The sequence below is a fragment of the Pagrus major genome, chromosome 21, assembly GCF_040436345.1.
Source record: "Pagrus major chromosome 21, Pma_NU_1.0".
NCBI classification, from domain to species: Eukaryota; Metazoa; Chordata; class Actinopteri; order Spariformes; family Sparidae; genus Pagrus; species Pagrus major.
Window position 1 is genome coordinate 20,591,192 of NC_133235.1, and position 18,558 is coordinate 20,609,749.

Sequence of the window (18,558 nt, forward strand, 5' to 3'; positions counted from 1 at the left end):
ATATATGCACCGTGAGGTACCCCAGCAAAGTAAACTATGAATAAGCTTCAAGTTTGAGAAAGTTGTAGGTTGTGTGTGGTGAAAGCTATGAGTCAACAACAATCGACTTTGAATGAACCACTGAACCGCCGTTCCTGCTGTTTTAGCGGTTCGGCTTTGTGACCTGCTGGTATATTAGCCTCCATGAAACCAAAACGCTCCATCAGCACTATTACAGCACTTTTACTCGTCTTTGTAGATGTTTGGATTTGATCTGGGAATATTAGAAAGAGCGCACGTTTTGAGGATCAAAAGATGGCAATAAAATGTGAGCACAGTTTAGTGCCACCACGAAACTACAATACCGGGGTACAGCTCACTGTTGCGGAAGATGTTTTCTCGCACCCGATCACCATTTCAACGGATCTGCTGGAAGCGTTTTGACCCCGGTGCCTGTTATTATTATCGTAGCATGAGAAAGAAGAAACTGATTTGGCTATCTTGTTAAAAATCCTGCGAGACCACCCTCTTATTAGCATGACCTCGTCGCCGAACAGCCACTCTTTGAACACTTTTGAAAGGAATGATAGATATTTTGAGACATTTTTTAATTCACTCTGTCCAAGGTCCGTTTAACAAACCCCTGTGCTGAAGCTGCCAATTAACACCTCAGAAACATAAAAAGGAAACAGACGTGTCTGTGAGTGTTTGAAGCCAAGTTTGTCTTTGAGCTCCCTGTGAATTCTCCCTTTTTCAAACCATTGAAGTTTCCCTTTCTTTGCGAGGTGCCACAACAATGAATTCACCTAACACGGAAGTATTGTATCAACTGTCAGAACGGTGGAGTGCCGCTTTTCAAGGCTGCTTCGTCTTTATGTGTCGAAGGCATTAAATCATGTGAGGATGTTAGCTGTGCATTTGGCAGTGTGTGTGCTTCACTGGCGGATGGGATCAGACCCAGGATGTGTCACTAGTCTAGCCTAGAACTGTCACTCATCTCGCGTCCTGCTGCAAGCCGCCCTGAGTCCCCATGCCAACGCATCTCATTAAAAATCACCCACTATGTGCCAGGGAAATGTCCGGCCAATATCTCAGCCGTTCCCTCTCATTTTGAAATGCAACACCAGCGTTACATGGACGGGACATGCTTTCCCACAGACAGTTAAATCTATCAGTAACATGAAAGCGGATCAACAGAGGGACTGTTGGAAATATTAGAAGTTGCTCACCACTTTCAGCTCTGGCACCGACCGACTCAATGTCCATTCCTGGCTGTTGACGAAAGAGTCTGAAAAGAAAAAGACAAAGAAAGAAATTAAGTCAAGCAGCACTGAGAGGTAATCCATCTGTTTGTGTCCCATTAGACTCCAGCTACAAGTGATACAGCATCCGCGATGTTTAAATACTGCTCTATTGACAAGACAGCCACAGGGAATGAGACAGGTTTTTTGTCTTTTTTTTTCTGGCCATGGCCCCTTTTGCCTTACACCTATTGAATAAATCAGTCCTTCAAAAATTCAATAAGCGAAACGAGGGGCTGGTAACAGTTGAAGTATGGATCAGTACTGCATTGGAACAAAAAGTCCAGATAAAATTCCACCTAAAAAACATTTACCTCACTGAAATGTTACTCTCTAGGTGATCCTGTCTTAGTGTAATCAATTATTTTTGACTGGAAAATAGACAAATATACTCGGTAAGACTTTTGAGTTTTTGCAGTGCGGCTCGCTGTTACCCAACCCAAGGTTTCATGCTGATTTACTGTTTATTTAATAGGTTAGGGTTAGTTGAACTTGGCGTTCGCATGTTGTGCAGTTAATGTGGCTACTTTCAGTCTGGGGTGATGCTGGACAAATGCTGGGACAGTCAAGAGAAGCTGTGTTTTGGCTAACTATATAACGAGAGCAGTAGGTTGGATCCTGTTTATACCGCAGTGCTAGCTCAGCTGGTTAGCTAGCTACTTAGCTTTGTTGTTATTCGGAAACCCTGTTCCTGCACGTTTGTGTGTGGCGCTGCTGTATGTTAGCTTTTTGAAAGACATGCCCTGAATGTAATGATATAGCTAGGTGTGGAAGGGAAATGGTCAAATACAGGAATTAATTTGCTTGGAAATGTCGTGCAACTGATTAGCACCCGGTAGCTAGCTTGCTCTGACCATAAAGTTGTAGCCTGTAAATGTTAGTAGGCTAGCAGTGAAGCTAATACAACCATTCTGGTCCACAGATATATGTACACTTAGTGTTGCTGCATCAAATTACTTCATTTATCATGAATTAAGTAAAACCAAAACAAAAAAGGCCTTAATACAGCATACTGCGCTGTGAATCACCACATGGGGAATTCCATCATTGTGACAGCACTGAATTGATGGTAGTTTCCAAAATGACTTTACAGCTACAGTCTACAGACTATCTGCAGTGTGTGCAACAAGTTATATGATGAATAACTCAGCTGTCAAACAGATATGACACGCTATCTACAGTCTGCTCAGGTATTTAGAAGGGTTTGACGTGCAGAGGGATCAATTTTAAAAGTTCAGTGTCATTTTACCTTTAATATCCTGCACACAAACACTCCTCAGTAAACCAGTGGGATTGTGTCAATCGTTTATCGACCTGGACTTGCAGAGTCATGCTATACGCTATGCTATACTATAAGTTTACTGACGCTAAAAGGTCAAATGGTCAGACAGATATAGCTGTTCATAAAGAGAGACTTTGACCTTTATTTACGTTACACCCTCAGGGTGAAGCAATTGGTCTTTACATGTTTGTCATCGCACTTAATTCCCAATTAGGATTCAGAAAACAAATAATTTAGTCAATCAATTCAATTAGATGCAATTCTTTTTGGGGAAGCAAAAGGGCTATAATTTACTTTTTTTTAATTTTCTTTTTTATCTGTGGCTGTAAATTAAACATCTTTGGGTTATTGACAGTTGTTTGAACAAAAGCAATTTCAATAAGCCAGTTTAGGTTGTGGGACATTTTGAGGGACATATTTTGGCATTTTCAGACATTTTATCAATCAATTACTCAAAAAAGTTTGTGCTCGATCGATCAGGAAGGAAACTAATTGTTGGTTGCAAACGTAAAACGCATTCAAATAAACAACCTGTGAGTAAAGACTCCTCTCTCACCCTGACTAATTTGCATATATCCAATTTTGCTGATGTATTAACAATCACATAACTGCCAAGAAGGAAGTGAGGTAAGACAGACCTGCACAGGCCATTTCAATATAAGGTTTCAACACAGTGAAATCTCCGCTGACATTAACGTAATCCATTTTAAAAAAGACAGCCATTATCAGGCTTGATTCAACTTGTTTGGCTTTCCAGAGACATTTGGAGACTTTGACTGGATAATCGCACATTGGGAAAGAGCACTCTGAAGAACAACAGAAACTCTCTGAACTAAAAACACAAATGACAACTCCACAAGCTGTGCCTGTTTCCCACAGAGATGGAGTACACTGCAATGTGTCATAACAGCTATTAGAACAAAGACCACCTTCCTGTTTTGGATCATGGCTGTCTCACCATCTGAGCCCCCCAAGAAGCAGATACCATCTCTAATACAGGAGCGTAGACTCCTCGTCTCTAGACGGCAAGGTGCGTAATACCAGGTGAGCCCCTCCACATGTCTACAAGATAACAATTAAAACAGGGAGTCATCATTAGTGTAAGACTGTTTATTCCAGCAACGGTGGTTTCCCTTTGTGCCCAAGGCGATTCTAATAAGAATGACAGCAGAAACATTAACGTAACCTGTCACTATAAGACACATTTCTATTTTCTCTTCAAAATTTCAGCTAAAAGAGCACATGACTCATAGCTGAGCAGACCCGAGCCAAAAACTCTACTACAATTAGAGTTAAAAAAAAAAAAATAAAAACCTCAGCTTAAAATGTTATTTCTGACCTCCATTTACAAAGAGCCTCGTGCTGCTCGGGCTGTCTCACTTGTTGTGGGAGAGGAGAAAAGTGCATCCCGAACAGAAGGGCCTTTCATCGAGCATTGTGTGGCACTGAGTAGTCTTTAAACAGCACGCCTCATGTTAAGTCCTCTCAGTGTGGGTTCAACATGTCAGAACACGAGCGAAGAAGAAGACACCCATCTGATTCAGTTTTACAGCGCAGGAAACTGATCGCGGGTCACGGCTCTCTGGAAAGATGATCAGATAAGGTTGTTGCCTCATTTGCTAGGATTTCCTGTCATTTTGTCCAGACCTATTATTGTCAGATGCAATCTTCTTAGCTTATAAGAAGATTTTTCTTTATATCATTATATATATATATATATTAATATATATTTTTTTTCATAATTGGAGGGTGATAACAGGTAGCAGTCACAACTACCAATTAAGAAAAACACATTGAAAAGTTCCCGTCTTAACCGCTTGACGATGCAGTAGCCGAACAATAACACGAGCCCTTCATCACGATGAATAGAAAAATAAGCAAAAACTACGGAGTGATTTTAAAAGAAAAGCGGGAAAAAATGCTTTGTTTTCTTCACATTCATTTCTTCACACAGTCCACATAATCAAACTAGGCACCACTTATGCTTTCAAGGAGCATTTACGCAAATTTGTGTGAATTTCTCACCGCAATCAAGCGAAAATCTTTTTTGTGTATTTCTCAAAATGATCAAACTAAAATCTTTTTTTTTTCAGGAAAACTTCTCATACATTTCTTCTCACGGACACACCCATAACAAATTGTAACATAGAGAAGATGCCTGACTTTTGCCATCCTTGGAGCATGTACAGTACAACCAGTGTGGTATCCTGCTTTAAAAAAAGCCCTAATTGGATCCATGTGCTCCGCCTTACGTCATTCTTTAAAAATGAGCATCCCCACATTACCGTGTCCCAGAATGCCTATGGAAACAGAAAGCCCTGGCACTTGTGATGCCCGGAGAGAGGACACCAGTGTCTTTGTCTCTGCAAGGGGAAAACTGCATTGCCAGCTTGTTTGTTAGGTTTTTCACTTCACTGCTCATGTCTACTCAGATAAAAATGACCATTCAGTCAGAGGGTAGTGAAGCACAATCGCCCCCCCCCCCCCTTCCACTTATTCCATTTCATGAGAATAGAAAACGCAATGAGAGCAAAAAAGCGTCTGCATATGGTTGTTGGAGGTTGTGTGCGTGTGCATACATGCGAGCGTTCTCTACGTGCAGTGAATCTGAAGTGGTTTTTGGTACGAGAGAGAGGACAACCTTGAGGTCTAAATTTCCACTCTAGCCCTGACGGACTTTCCAACCATGCTTTCCCACCATCATAAATTACAGAGTGGGAATTTAGCTAGCAATTAGTATTTCTACTTCCCTTATTTGCCGACCTCATGACCGACCGACATTCCGTTTCTGACTTCTTTTATCATGCCCGTCTTGACAAAATAGTCCCGTATCATCCTGTTTTTGTGCGCTGCTCTCTAGAGCCACTTACACAGAGAACAACCCAGTCAGAGCTCTTATCTCTGCCTTTCCCGAGCTCCCAAACAACAAGCTCGTATTCCTATCAAAGGAGTAAGTGACAAACACAATCAGCAGAGAACAAGGTAAAAATCTTTATGCCATGCCAACCTAATGTGGTCTGGGTGGCCTGCCCTACTTAAAGCTCTTAAAGCCTTGCGTTGTCTGCAGACCTGCATTGATCACTTCCCTGAAAGTAAATTGGACATCCTGGTTCAAATAGGATTCTCATCTAACATAAGATTTGCAAATTAGGTTTTGAGAGGTCTTGGGGTGCAGAGCCCGCGTTGATTGGCTCAATTTGAAGAGTTAAGAGGCGGAAATGTGTCCGATTTGGCTTATCCCTTTTCTTTTTCAGCGCAAGTGAACAAACAAACCATGATTTGAAGAGAAATACTGCCAGAGCCTTCCTCAAACTTTGAACAAACACTTCAGAGTTGCAATGATTAATTGATCGAAGTCGAAAATGCATTGCAAAACTACTTTTTAATCGTTTCAGTCATTTTTCAAGCACAAATGTCAAACATTTGCTGGTTCCAGCTTTATAAATATTAGTTATCTATGTCTTTCTTTGTCATTTATTATAGTAATTGAAGAGTTTGGGGGGTTTTTGACTGCTAGTTGGACAAAAGAAGCAATTTGAAGATATCTAGGAAATTGTGATGAGTATTTTTCACAATTTTTTGACATTTCATAGACTAAACAATTAATCAATTCAACAATTAATGGTAGAAATTAGAGCCTGATTGATATATCGGCTGGCCAATGTTATCAGCCAATATTGGCCTATTCCAGATATATAGGCATCTGCCTATATATATATATATATATATATATATATATATGATATGTGGCGATATGAAAACTTTTTGTTTCGAGATTAGAAAAATGCGGAGAGATGCTCCTGGTTACACATCCTTCCTCTGTCACAAGTATTAGATAATTACATTTGAGTAATCATTGCAAAAAGGTCTGTAAATCTGAAAATATATTGGTATCGGAACTTTTACTCCCTATTATTGGTATCAGCCCCAAAAATCCAGTATTGGCCGGCTCTGGTAATAATACTTAGCAGATTTATCAAAAGTGAAAGTAATGATTAGTTTCAGCTCTTCAACAGTTTGTAGACTTGCTGGTGAAAAGTTACAGAACTGCAGAACCACAGTCCTTAAGAACAAGATGTACTCTTGCTAAGATTAGCAGTGGCAGATGCTCAAATATGAGTTATATTCAGTTATTAACAGATTTCCCTCTCCTCTGCTGCTCATGGTCCAACTCTATCACTCAGTGATTATTCATGATATCTTGTTGTCTCCCCATTTCTCCTGCCGCAGTGAGAGGGCATTATGACACGGTTACGGTTTGTCCCAATTTCCATGAAAGTGACTATTTGTCTTGAACATAATTACCTGCTGGGAGTGAGGCTCACCCACCTCTGCTAGTATGAATGGAATAAACAAAATGCATCTTTTAAATTAATTTTCAATCTGCAGATTTTGAAGCAGGCAGACTAATTCAAACAGCAAGATAACGGAGATAAAGGAAATATTGTTGGCAGGAATTCACAGGAAATGGTATCAGATGAGACATAGCAAGACGCAAAGGGGAATCCATCCTCATGAATAAATTTGATGTCAGATTCAAGATAAAGGATCACACATGGGGGATTTTCTTCAAACTTTCAATGTGTAATGGCAAGTCAAGACAAGCCAGAATAAATACGCATCAGTGAGATCTTTTCTGTCGACTGGATCCCGCTGACACCTTCTGCCGAGATTTATTACAGAGTTCCATCTGCAGTCACATTCCCAATATTTCAACCATCACTAGATATGTGCATTGCTGACCACCTAGGCCTCATGCCCAGCCACCCATCCTCCAACACAAAGACCCCCAGAGAGCCCCCATCTCAGCACATGGTTCACTGATCACTCATGCCTCCACAGGCACGACAGAGTGGCTTTGTTCATCCACAGGTGGGGGTGGGGACACACCTCAGACCCCTCACCCTGTATCACCCTCCCCCCAAACCTAACACAGGATTTTAAAGTCATCAACAGGAAACACTCGAACCGACTGTCAGCACATGTGTGTGTGTTTAGTTCAGGGGCGGAGCTTCAGCTTTCTGGATTTAATTTAGGAGCAAACACTTAGGCAGGTAGCAACAGGCGCTGAGTCCCACCCAGAACATTGAACAGCTAGCTTTACTCAGGCTGATCGGCACACCTACATTCCTGATGCCTGACTGACTGCAGGGGAATATATGGACTTGACACTTCACCACAGGAATAGGTTACCTTGGTAACATGTCATGTGAGAATACAAACAAACTGGTAGCTCAACGAGGTTGACCTCAGGTCCCAATGCGAGTGTCAAAGCATAAGAGCATACGAATGAAAAGTCTGCTTTGCTAAAGAATAGAGGTATATGTGTGACCTGACATTCGCAGAGGGCATTAACTTGTCACAGACGACTAATTAGGTCTTCATGTGACGGTGTGAAATTGGAGCTTGGCACACAAAATGTAGCAAATCACAGCTATTAATTCAGATAGTTGCAAATATTTGCTTCTCTCCGCTTGCTCTACCAGGCAACTGGACAAACGCACTCCAGTGTCACAGTTAACCTTTAAACACAGTGCTTAAGTCGTCTTCCCTTCTCCTCATCATTACAGCATGTAAGCCCTCTTAATTTAGCCCTGCTAGGCTGCCAAATGCATCCCCATTACAGCCACTAACTGCTTTAATGCTACTGCTTTAAGCTGCGTCTCTGTGAGGCCAACACACAGCACTACTGAGACTGCGTTATGCCACAGTGACACCACTGTGAAACAAGCCAATATAATGTGTTCCTATCAGTCAGTGGTGATTTAAATTTACTCTACTTACCTATTAATTCACTGATACTTGTAAGGCCAATTAATTGCTGAGTGAGTACATACAAAAAGGCGGTTCACATATGAAAAACACTGAAGAAATGAAGCACCCAAAATAGAAATTCCAAAAGGACTCTGTGAAACCAGACTTTTTTGAACGCCGTCCAAACTCACAACTCCCCATGTGTTTTTCATTTGCCTGTCCTTCTAAAAAAAGTGCACTTCCATGTTTCTCTTGAACTGCGGCTTTCTGTGCAGAGAAGGGGGGGGGGGGGCTATAAATGGAGGGAACTTAGCGTAGAAATAAATTCAGCAATCTTGCAGGTCTTACCTTGACCTTTGTGGGAGTCAATGCCTACCGGAGTCACTATGGAGACTGGCTGTGACTTATTATTCCCGTCCAGGGGATACTGGCCAGTGTCTGTGCTCTGGGACAGCTGGCTTTCACATTTGCCACTGCATGGCTGCTCTTTCCTCCTGAAGCGGTTTGCTATGAGCTGCCAAATGCTTAGTTCTTCCTGAACTGGTTTGGAAGACAGTTTTGTTGGACAGAGGGGTACCTCCATTACCTTGACCTTCCCCTTGCTGTGGTACTCAATGTACTGCATACCCCCATCCTCAATCTCCTCACTGGAAGTTGGAAGCATTCTTCCTGTGAGGTACGAGAAAGGCCTCGGAGGCATCGTTGTCTCTTCAGATGTACTTATAGTCCGTGAGCGCTCCTTTGACTCCGTTTCTGAACCTATACTAACTTTGTCCCGGGGCCGAGTCCTCCTGATTCTCATACTGAAGCTCCGTCTTAGGGAGCTGAGTGTACTTTTTGGAGCGTCAGATTTGCTTTTGGGAGGAGATTTTGAATCTTTATCACTCTCCTTGCTCTTATCTTTACCAAAAAGCCTCCAACGGAAGCCCCCTTTGAGAAAGCCTCCTCCATCGCCGCCTGTGTGGCTGCAGCTCCTCTGGCTGTCTATCTCATCATCAGAGCCCCTCTTTCTCAGCTCCAGTACTGTCATACTGACAGGCCTGGGCTTCGAGCTCCTCTGGCGGACCCTGGGGGTCACCTCTGCAGGGACCAAAGGCCGCTGAGCCAAGACAGAATTGAGGCCATCGACAGCCCTCAACTCAGCCTTCCTGTTCCTGTACTGCTGGTCATTTTCAAAAATGACCGCACTCTTGACAGGGTGCTGGGTCCGGGACTCCGACAGGACTGGAACTGGGCCTGCCAGCATGCACACACTCCGGGGCCTCCGCAGCCGTCTGTCTTGATCAGGTTGAGAATCTCCTTGCTGCTTGACAAAATCGCCATACATGCTCAGTGTTCTCCTACCCAACCGAGCTTCATCCTGACGTGGCCTTCGCAGCACAGCCCGGGGCAGAGAGCTGTGTCCGGCGACGGTGCCATGTTCCCCAAAGACGAACCCCTTAGAGTGGGCCGAGTGCAACGTCGAGCTTCGAATGCGTTGCTCCTGGGTGTCTGTCTGAGCAACTAACTCTGCCACGTCTCTGTCTTGCTGTGAGGAGTTACCTGAGTTCTTCGAGGGCTGTTTCAAAAACCTGTCTGTCCTCATTTTTCCCTCCACCTCCTGTAACTCCTCCTCATTCTCCTCCAAAACTACCTCCTCTCTTTGCCTCCCAACTCTACCTGTACGGCTCAGGGAGGGCCACCTGTCGAACTCCTGTCGTGCCCTGCCTAGCTTGGGGCTTTTCTCCATTGGCACAATGCTAATTAGGGCTCCTCCTGGCTGGCAATGCTCCACCAGGGTGTGGGTGACCCGGCCCATTCCCAGCTCTGGCACCGGCACATCTCCTTGTGTTTCATTCAGGATTACAGAGATGTGGTAAACGGTTTTCCCCTGCTGCTGCTGCTGCTGCTGCTGCTGCTGGCCAAAAGTTGTACTCCTTGGGGTCGCGTCCACGGTCCCACTGCTAAGGAATAGCATTGCACTTCACTAACTCACACGTACATCCTCATTCACACACCAATACCAGTGTGCAGCACAAGCCAATGCTCACATTCTGCCCGGGAGTTGTTGAGATTCAGCTCATAAAGTCCTTCATTTGAAGACTAAATTCCTATGCCAGGCATAATCCTTCACCTTTGACATGAGGAAAAAAAACTTCAAACAAGTTCGAGCAAAGCCTTTCTGCCACCTGCATCCTCTGGCTCCTTTACCCAGCAGACTCACACAGGCATTTTGATGGTAGCTGCTTTCTTCTCAAACTTTGTTCTACCTGTCTTGCACGGGCGGATGAACAAAAGAAAAACAGGTTATCCACAGCTTGTTTTGTAATAAAGTCATATTTGTAATGGCTGCAAAAGTTGCAACCTAACAAAAACACTGAATCATCCTTCCTCTTTGGCAAGTTGCGAACTGTGAGCAATCCTTGTTGTTGGCGGTGCAGACAAACCCCTTAATCTCTGAGCTCTTGCCATGCAGAGCATGAGGGAGTGAGTCTCTGTTTGAACTTTCAGCTGCCTTCCAACCCCCGGGACACATGGAAAACAAGGAGTGGATCCCACAGGCATTGAACACGCCCCTCCTGATTTCTCCGGAGCTGCTAGTAGCCCCCAGAGACATAAACAGACACACAGCATGAGAAAGAGATAAGAATTTTGATTACAGCCTTGTGTAATCAGCTCAGAGACGACCAGCCATGAATAAACACAAAACACAAAAAGGGGGACACTGTCCAATGTTTAAGAAGAAGAGACAACCGACAAGTACTTTGTTAATTAATCCACATTTTGGTGACCACCAACTTGTGTTAAATTTAAAGGGCTGGCATTCCTACACTGCTTTGCTTGCACACAGTTTGATCAGATATCTTTTGATAAGAAAAAAATCTTACAGAGTATAAAAAAAATGCCCGCCTCTCATTTGTAACATGGAGCATTCACACAACTACACACCACAGTTGGCTCCCACCACACAGCCTACACACTGTGGGAAGGCTGAAGCTTAATGGACCGAACATCCTTTACGTTTTCCTGTTCCATTTCCTCGTTTACTGAGGTGTGCTGCTCTGTGATGCATTAGAGAACCAAAATGGAGCTATCAAATACAGGGCCGTGTACTGTAAAGACCATAATCTGAATCAAGTCAGATTTCATTTGCACAACTCTGCAGCACTCTGGTGTGGATGAGGCTGGAACAGTGCCCCTTTGTGGCCGAAGAGAGAAAAATGTTAGTATGCAACAAAACTCTGGGAAATTTTCAATGAGGTTACATTCATGTCACTTGAGTTAAAATTGGTATAATTTTCAGAAACAATGTTTTTATGACATAAGATCAGAACAAGGTAGGAAGTAAAAGTAAGAGTACAAATACTTTGTTACTGTACTCAAGTAGATTTTTCCAGGTATCTGAACTTTTACTTGAGTAAAGAGTAAAGTATCTGTACTTTCTTCTCCTTATATTTTCAAAACAGGCTTGTTACTTTAATTTAATGCATTTGAGGGGGGTTATCGATTATCTACGAAGCTTTACCAACCCACAATGTCAGTATTTGACGTCCTGGGAATGAGACTACTTCCAACAGCTTGAACAAATCCTACTGATTCTGCCTTTAAGTTTAATCGTCTTTGAATTATATTAATGTGACGTGAGATTCAGTTTGCTCAGACAAACCCAGAAACAGGTGCATGTTCAGAATTTACAGCTTAAGAGGGTTTTAAGCAGAGAAAGCAGAAGAACAAGATGACAAGACTGAGTGCTGATTCTTAGTGCGTCACTGTTGGAAATCCAGTATAACCATGAAGCTAGAAGATCAATAACATTTGATTTAAAAAACTTTTTTTTTTTTCATAAAGCACCCTAAGGCCCTCTGATAGCTGAATTTGATTGTTCTTCAGGTTGAAAAGAAAATAATGCTCTAAAAAGACATTAGATTAAACCCGTCTGATTCAAGGCCTTTGCCATTTCATACCATTTACAGTACGTGTGATAATGGAGGCGTTTCTCTGTGCATTTTTTCCTTTTGTGTTCTTATCAGCAGCCCGAGTGGTGTTAGAATGAAAACAATTGAAAACATTTAAAGTATTGTTACAGTTAAACCCACTGCTTTACTTCTTTGCACGTACCAAAAGCACACATGCAAAATCAGGGAAATCTTGATGTTTTTCAGAGAGAGAGAATTTTGAGTATTACGGGTAGAATGTCAAGAGGCTTTGACGGTGAAGTTAGAGCTCATATTAAGCTGTCGACGCTCACTGCGCTGGCCTTTACCTGAGTCTAGGAAGCCGGGGTTTGAGATCATCTGAGGCTCATCATCAAGTAAGCGGTGTTTTTCGTTCCACTGGATCTGGTGGTGTCGATCTCGTCTACGACACCCAAAGCACATCAACATGGTCTACCTTTATCCTCAAAGGGATTTCTTCCATTCAAAAGAAAAACATCCAGGTGCCTGAAACATCAAGCGTCAGTCCAAATGGTTGGTCATCTTTTCCTCCCCTCATTGGTTTTGTCTTCTTTTGCTCCCGTATCTCCCTGCGGTTCAATTCTCAGCTCCAGCATGTTAGTACTCGGTCACTTCTGTCCCTCAAAATCTCTTCTTTTGTCGGCTGCATCACGCTGTGGCTGGGATGTGCCTCCCCTGCAGTCCTGATAATGTGGTTACCAGCAGAAACCTGAGCGGTTACTGGACAGCAGTCTCAGGAAGTGGCCCAGAGAGGCCATGTGTCATGGGTCACTTGGAGTCGTTTCCTCCTGGTAATTCCTAATGCAGGTGTTTGTTAACAGGGTCCTACATAAGAAACACTGATAGGATTAAAGTTAATCCACTGTCCTGTTGTCTTTGTTGCGGTTCGGTCCAGAGGAAACCTGCGCTGTGGTAAATCCTGGGATTTCAAAGTGCTGACAAGGAAACAGAGCTGCTCTTGTGTGCCTCTCTCTGCTCCTCTGTCTCACAGCTAAATGTTTCTCCTTCTTGTAACCCTATCTTGATGGCAGCTGGGAGGGCTTTTCAGAAAAACTGGATTAGCATGTTTTGAGGTCCCTGAATAACAACCCCCGCCTCTGTATCTGTCTCTGTGTCAGGGTACACATCTGCCAGATGGTGATCGGATGTCATAACGTGTGCTTTGGCCATTTATCTGTTGATCTGCGTGCGTCACTGTTAAAAACGTGAGTGTGCTGTTGTTGTTTTGCCAACAAGGCTCTTACCTGACTTTGTCCTTTACCTCCCTCATGCCTGAGGCTAAATTCCTAAAGTCCTTACCAACACAAAGGTTTTTTTGTTATCAGTGTCACCTCTATCAGCAATGCCTCTTTGTCAGTAAACATCATAAACAAAATGGATTTTGAAGCGTTTTAGAAATGCCGCATGACATTATAAATAGACCAAGACGGAAACATCAGTCAGCCGATATTGTTTGTATCAGTGTGACTGTTTTGCATAACACGGTTGTATTTCTTATTGTTTGTTTTGTTACCCGCGCCAAGGACATTTAGAATGCACTTATTTATTTATAATGCATCTATTTATATTGTCAAGCTGTTGTCTACACAAATGTTTTTTTCTAATTTAAACCTATTTTTTATAGACTATTGTTGTATTTTTATTCCATTTTACACCTGCAACAAAGATATTTTAGAACACATTCTGCCACACTGTTGTCTATATGATTGTATATCTAAATATTCTCCTATTTGATTTTTATTTATCTTTGTCATTACCATTTTTATTATCAATTTACTTTATTTTCTGTTTGATTTTATGTTATTCTGTGCTCAGGTCTCACTAAAGATCTTGATCTCACTGTGACTTCCTGATTAAATAAAAATAAATCTAATTCAATCAAATTTTCGGAGAAGTTTCTAGTTTCAGTGTACTGATATTTTGGACAATCTAAAATATTTTGCCTCCATTACATGTATTTATGTATATATTCTGTGCATATTTGTGTATATATAAGAATATCAGCCGGCATACTGATGTACAGTATTGGTCTGGCTCCAATAAAAACACCAAATTCATTCAGAGCAGGTGTAGTTTTATTGGGAATAGTCATTACAGTCCTTAATTTGATAATCTGTTATTTGGCCTCATCTTGTGTATTGAATTCAATAAGGCCTTATGTTATTCAAGAGTATTTGCATTTTTATTTGAGATAATCTGACACAATAGCACTTGTCTCTTCCAGAGGGAGGCAGTCACAACACTAAGGAACACACTGATTTGAGAACATTCTTGTTAAAGTTTGAGCCAACTTTTAAAATTCAACAATCTCTCTCGAAAGCTGCAGCCTGGAGGATTGTGAGTGGCCGAATTGGGGATGGTTTTCACAGCATCATCAATTACCTTCAGGGCTTAAGCGATTTTGGGGGGTTGTGATACCTTCAGAATGCCCATTAGCAGGACCACAGGACTGATACGTTTTGTACAGCAGACGTGACAGATGGAACAGCACCGGGCTATTTATATAAGGGCGGGCAGACACAAACGCTTGGTGTTGTCTAGCAGGTAGCATGATGCATCCGAGGCGTGTGAGTAAAGCTTACTTACCCCTCGTCAGTATTAGAACATGAGTCAGTGTGAGGAAGACACTGCCATGAGGACAGTTTGCTTCCTCTGGGTAACAGGAACAGTCGATGAAGGCGGTTCCCTGACTTAGAATAATGAGCATTAGGCCGGTAGGTGGTTGTAGTCGAACACCGCCTAATTTTTCTTGTCAGTAAGGTGTCACTGACCTCATTCACAACCGCAGCACGACTCAAACCTGATGAGCATCCAGCATTTCTCCAGGACGGCAAAGAAAGACAACACCTCTGGCGTTATCCGCTTTCTGAAAGCTCAAACATGCTCAGCTGCAGAATTCAGAGGTGTTTGTTGAGAGCTTTGCATTACAAATCAGTGTCTGTCAAAGCTAGCGGCAGTGACTCACAAAGTTTAATGAGAACAATAACGTTCACAGGTATTGATGTCATGCTTTTAAATATACCCTCATGTAAACTCGCAGGGAGCCCAACATGAAAAAGTAGAGGAAATTATTCAGAGGCATCAGAAAAAGTCCTTGATTGAAGAGACGTCTGACCTCATGGGACAGAGTCATAGTGATTAGCATCTTCACAGACCAGATACATGAGCTCTGAATCGTTAATCAACCCTGTATGAGATTCTGCCTGAGGCGTCACGCATATCAAATGACTCCTGGTGCCATCTTTTGGATTTTTAATCTAAGATGGTCACAAAATGCAAGTAGCGGTGCTGCTCTTGGGCAGAAGATGAGAAAACGCTGAGCCTTGGTTCACACAGATACAGTGAAGCAGTAATACAAATTCTCACAGAACATTTCCAGAAACACTTTGAGGACATCGATACGGTCATGTTTAAAACATGCCGCAAATAAAGCAGCATTTAAGCTTCTTCTGTAGTGCTGCAAGTTGCTTTGTTTTGGATGAAGATGAACGTGACAAGACTGCATGTTTAAGTTTCCTCGCGGGCAGCTCATTAAAGCATTTGGAGAGAGCTTAAACCAACCATACCAAGAAGAGAGAAACTATGTCGGTCCATTGACTCCATGAATGTTCATACTGCTCTTTTTTTCCTGCTTTAATAGCATTTGAATTATTTTAATCTAATTTACTGTGAGGCCCTTACCTCCATTATTAATTTAACTGCTTTCAGATATTCAGATACAGTTATACAGTAATGTTAAGCTACGTGGCTTACTGGAGAATGTATACAGCTAGTAAGCTGTTATGAACTGTTATCAATATAGTGATTCATAGGTTATTATTTACATTACACACAAAGCATGTACAGTACAACAGTGTGTCCAAACTGAGTAGATTTATCCACAATGGAACAAAAAGTATGACATGTATATATTTCAGAAGGTTCTGCTAACAATCCCACAGTACAATGCTCCCCATTTTATACATGCATATAATACCGTTGTGCATCATAAGTGTCCAAAAAATGCATTTACTGCTCACTACTGAGTATCTATTATAAGGGGGGGAACAACTGAGCGATATCAAATGCAGCCACTGGTTCAAATATTACGGCGCAGAAACCAGAAGTATGTTTTCAGCCATGCAGCAGAAACAAATTCAGTTTAATCAAATGAATTAATAAATCAACCATCAGGGGAAAAAAATAATAGTTAGGATAATTTTTTTAAGCAAAAGTGCCAAATATTTGCTAGCATAACAGTTCATGGAATCCATGATTGATTAATTTGCAGGCTATTAGGGGATTGCTGAACTGAGGGATTTCTAGCTAGAACAGCACTTTTTCGTCTTTGAGCTCAGACCCTCGAGAAATCTGTGTGTGCGACCGCTACACGTCTGGATATATTTCCAAAACTACGGGAACTATTTCAAAAGATTGTTGTGCCTGGCTAAAGCTTCATCATCTCAGCTGTGCATCACGCAAAACTGCATGTTTACGAGGAAGAACTGTTTAGCTTCAAAAACCTTAATTGTGTAATGTTGTAATAAAATATTTTGTGTGTCCCTGTTCCGATCTGCTCCAAAATGTAATGGGCTCTTCCTTGGTCCATGCTACACGCTTCCACCAAATTTAATGAAAATCTGGCTCGCAGTTTTTCCATAATCCTGCTGACAAACAAACAAACCGCCCTGCAAATGTAACCTCCTTGGCGAAGGTAATTACAGGGCAAGTGTTAATGTAAGGGTTACAGCTCCACACTTAATTTACCGCATTGTGATGATAGTTTCATAACAGTAAGGTATTCCCTGAACTGATCATGTCACTGTGGAACAAATAACTGAAAACAAAAGTCTGTCACTACATCTTGAAGAAAAAAAAGGGGGAATAAATTATCACAGTTAATTATAAGTGTGTGGAGTCTCTCCGGAACACTGATGTTTTCCTGGGTGTGACTATTCAGCTCTGTGTGGCACAATTAAAACACGATGTGACCCGACTAAAAAAGCTTACACACGGGTCTGTCAAACAGCCAATTCCCTTGAAAGATCTGAATTCTAATTTGATAAAGAAGCACACGTAGGAGTGGTTGCTGTAGCTGAAAAATGAAACCTCTCCCCTGAATTAATGTACAAGAGTATTTATTCCCAAATGTCACAACGAGAGCCGCTTGGAAACGAGATGTAAACAAACTGCAGTTTGGGTGTGACGTGAGCCAATCTGTGCATCTGTGCGTGCAGGAACACATGTACCGGTACGCGTAAAAACACACAATGAGGGCAAATATGCAAACATGTGCCTTTGATTCGCCCACACCCAGTGATTAGACACTGACCCACCAATTTTCAAAAAGACCAGACCCCCTTTCACCCTCCCCTTCTCTGCACCGACACTGAATTAATGCGTGCGACTGAATAAGTCAGGAGAATCATACACAGAGACAGAAGGGCTACAGACGGCAAAGGAAAGTTTATGATAATTGTGCTTGCAGTAGTGGTATTCAGCGTGGGCGGAGAGCTTTTTAAAATTCAGCTGCACCAGCGATGAGCATACGTCACCATTGCTCCACTGCAGAGAAAATGATAGGTTCGAGGACGTCTGTGGGAGGTTGTGAAAAAATTCCAGACGCTTCTGTCTCTAAAATTCAGGTTTTGAGAGAGAGCGGTGCGTTTGTGTAGCGCGTGCATGAGAGAGAGAGGCAGAGATGGAGAATTTCTGAGATTGAATGGGAGAGAGAGAGAGAGTGACAGAGTGTGTATTAGTTGCGTAACCTCAGCAGCATGAAGCCCCCCCTTCGGTAAAATGTTTGACATCCAAGATGCTCACTGCTAATTTTCCTGTTTCCTCTGACAGAAAATAAAGTGCCAAGGATCAGCGCGTGTTTGCTTTTTTGTACCTGCAAATGTACTGTACATGCATGGGTGGATGAATAGGTGGGAGTCTTGACTTTTTGACTATCGATTCCTACAACCATAACAACCGCTCTGCCAGCCAATATGTTACTACTCGTTTAATGTGTCAGATGATGAAATTCAAGGTGCGGAAAAAAACTCTGGATGAAGTTTGCAGACCTGGCTGAAGAGAATGGAACAACAGACAAGGTCACCGTGAGCGTCAGATACTGAGAACGGGCGGGGAAGCACGAAGGAAATATACTGGTTTGTAGAAGATGACAAAATGACCAGTGGAGGGAACGTAGGAGGAAGCTGCAGCGAGATGCACAGTTTTTACAGGCAGGTTTGTGTGGGCTGGTGGCTCCCAGTCCTCCTCCTCCTCTACACATTAGTTTGCAAACCCCCGCTCACTTCTGGTGTCATCTTTCAAAACTTGC

The 18,558-nt window shown here is 42.4% G+C and overlaps 1 protein-coding gene across 1 annotated transcript in view; it reads right to left on the minus strand.

Moving 5' to 3' along the window:
* Positions 1–18,558, minus strand: part of agap3 (ArfGAP with GTPase domain, ankyrin repeat and PH domain 3) — a 130,506-nt gene that overhangs the window by 69,961 nt on the left and 41,987 nt on the right. Inside the window, exon 2 of the mRNA XM_073491262.1 lies at positions 1,209–1,267. Coding sequence (XP_073347363.1) covers positions 1,209–1,267 — 59 coding nt within the window. The remainder of the gene's footprint in view (positions 1–1,208; positions 1,268–18,558) is intronic.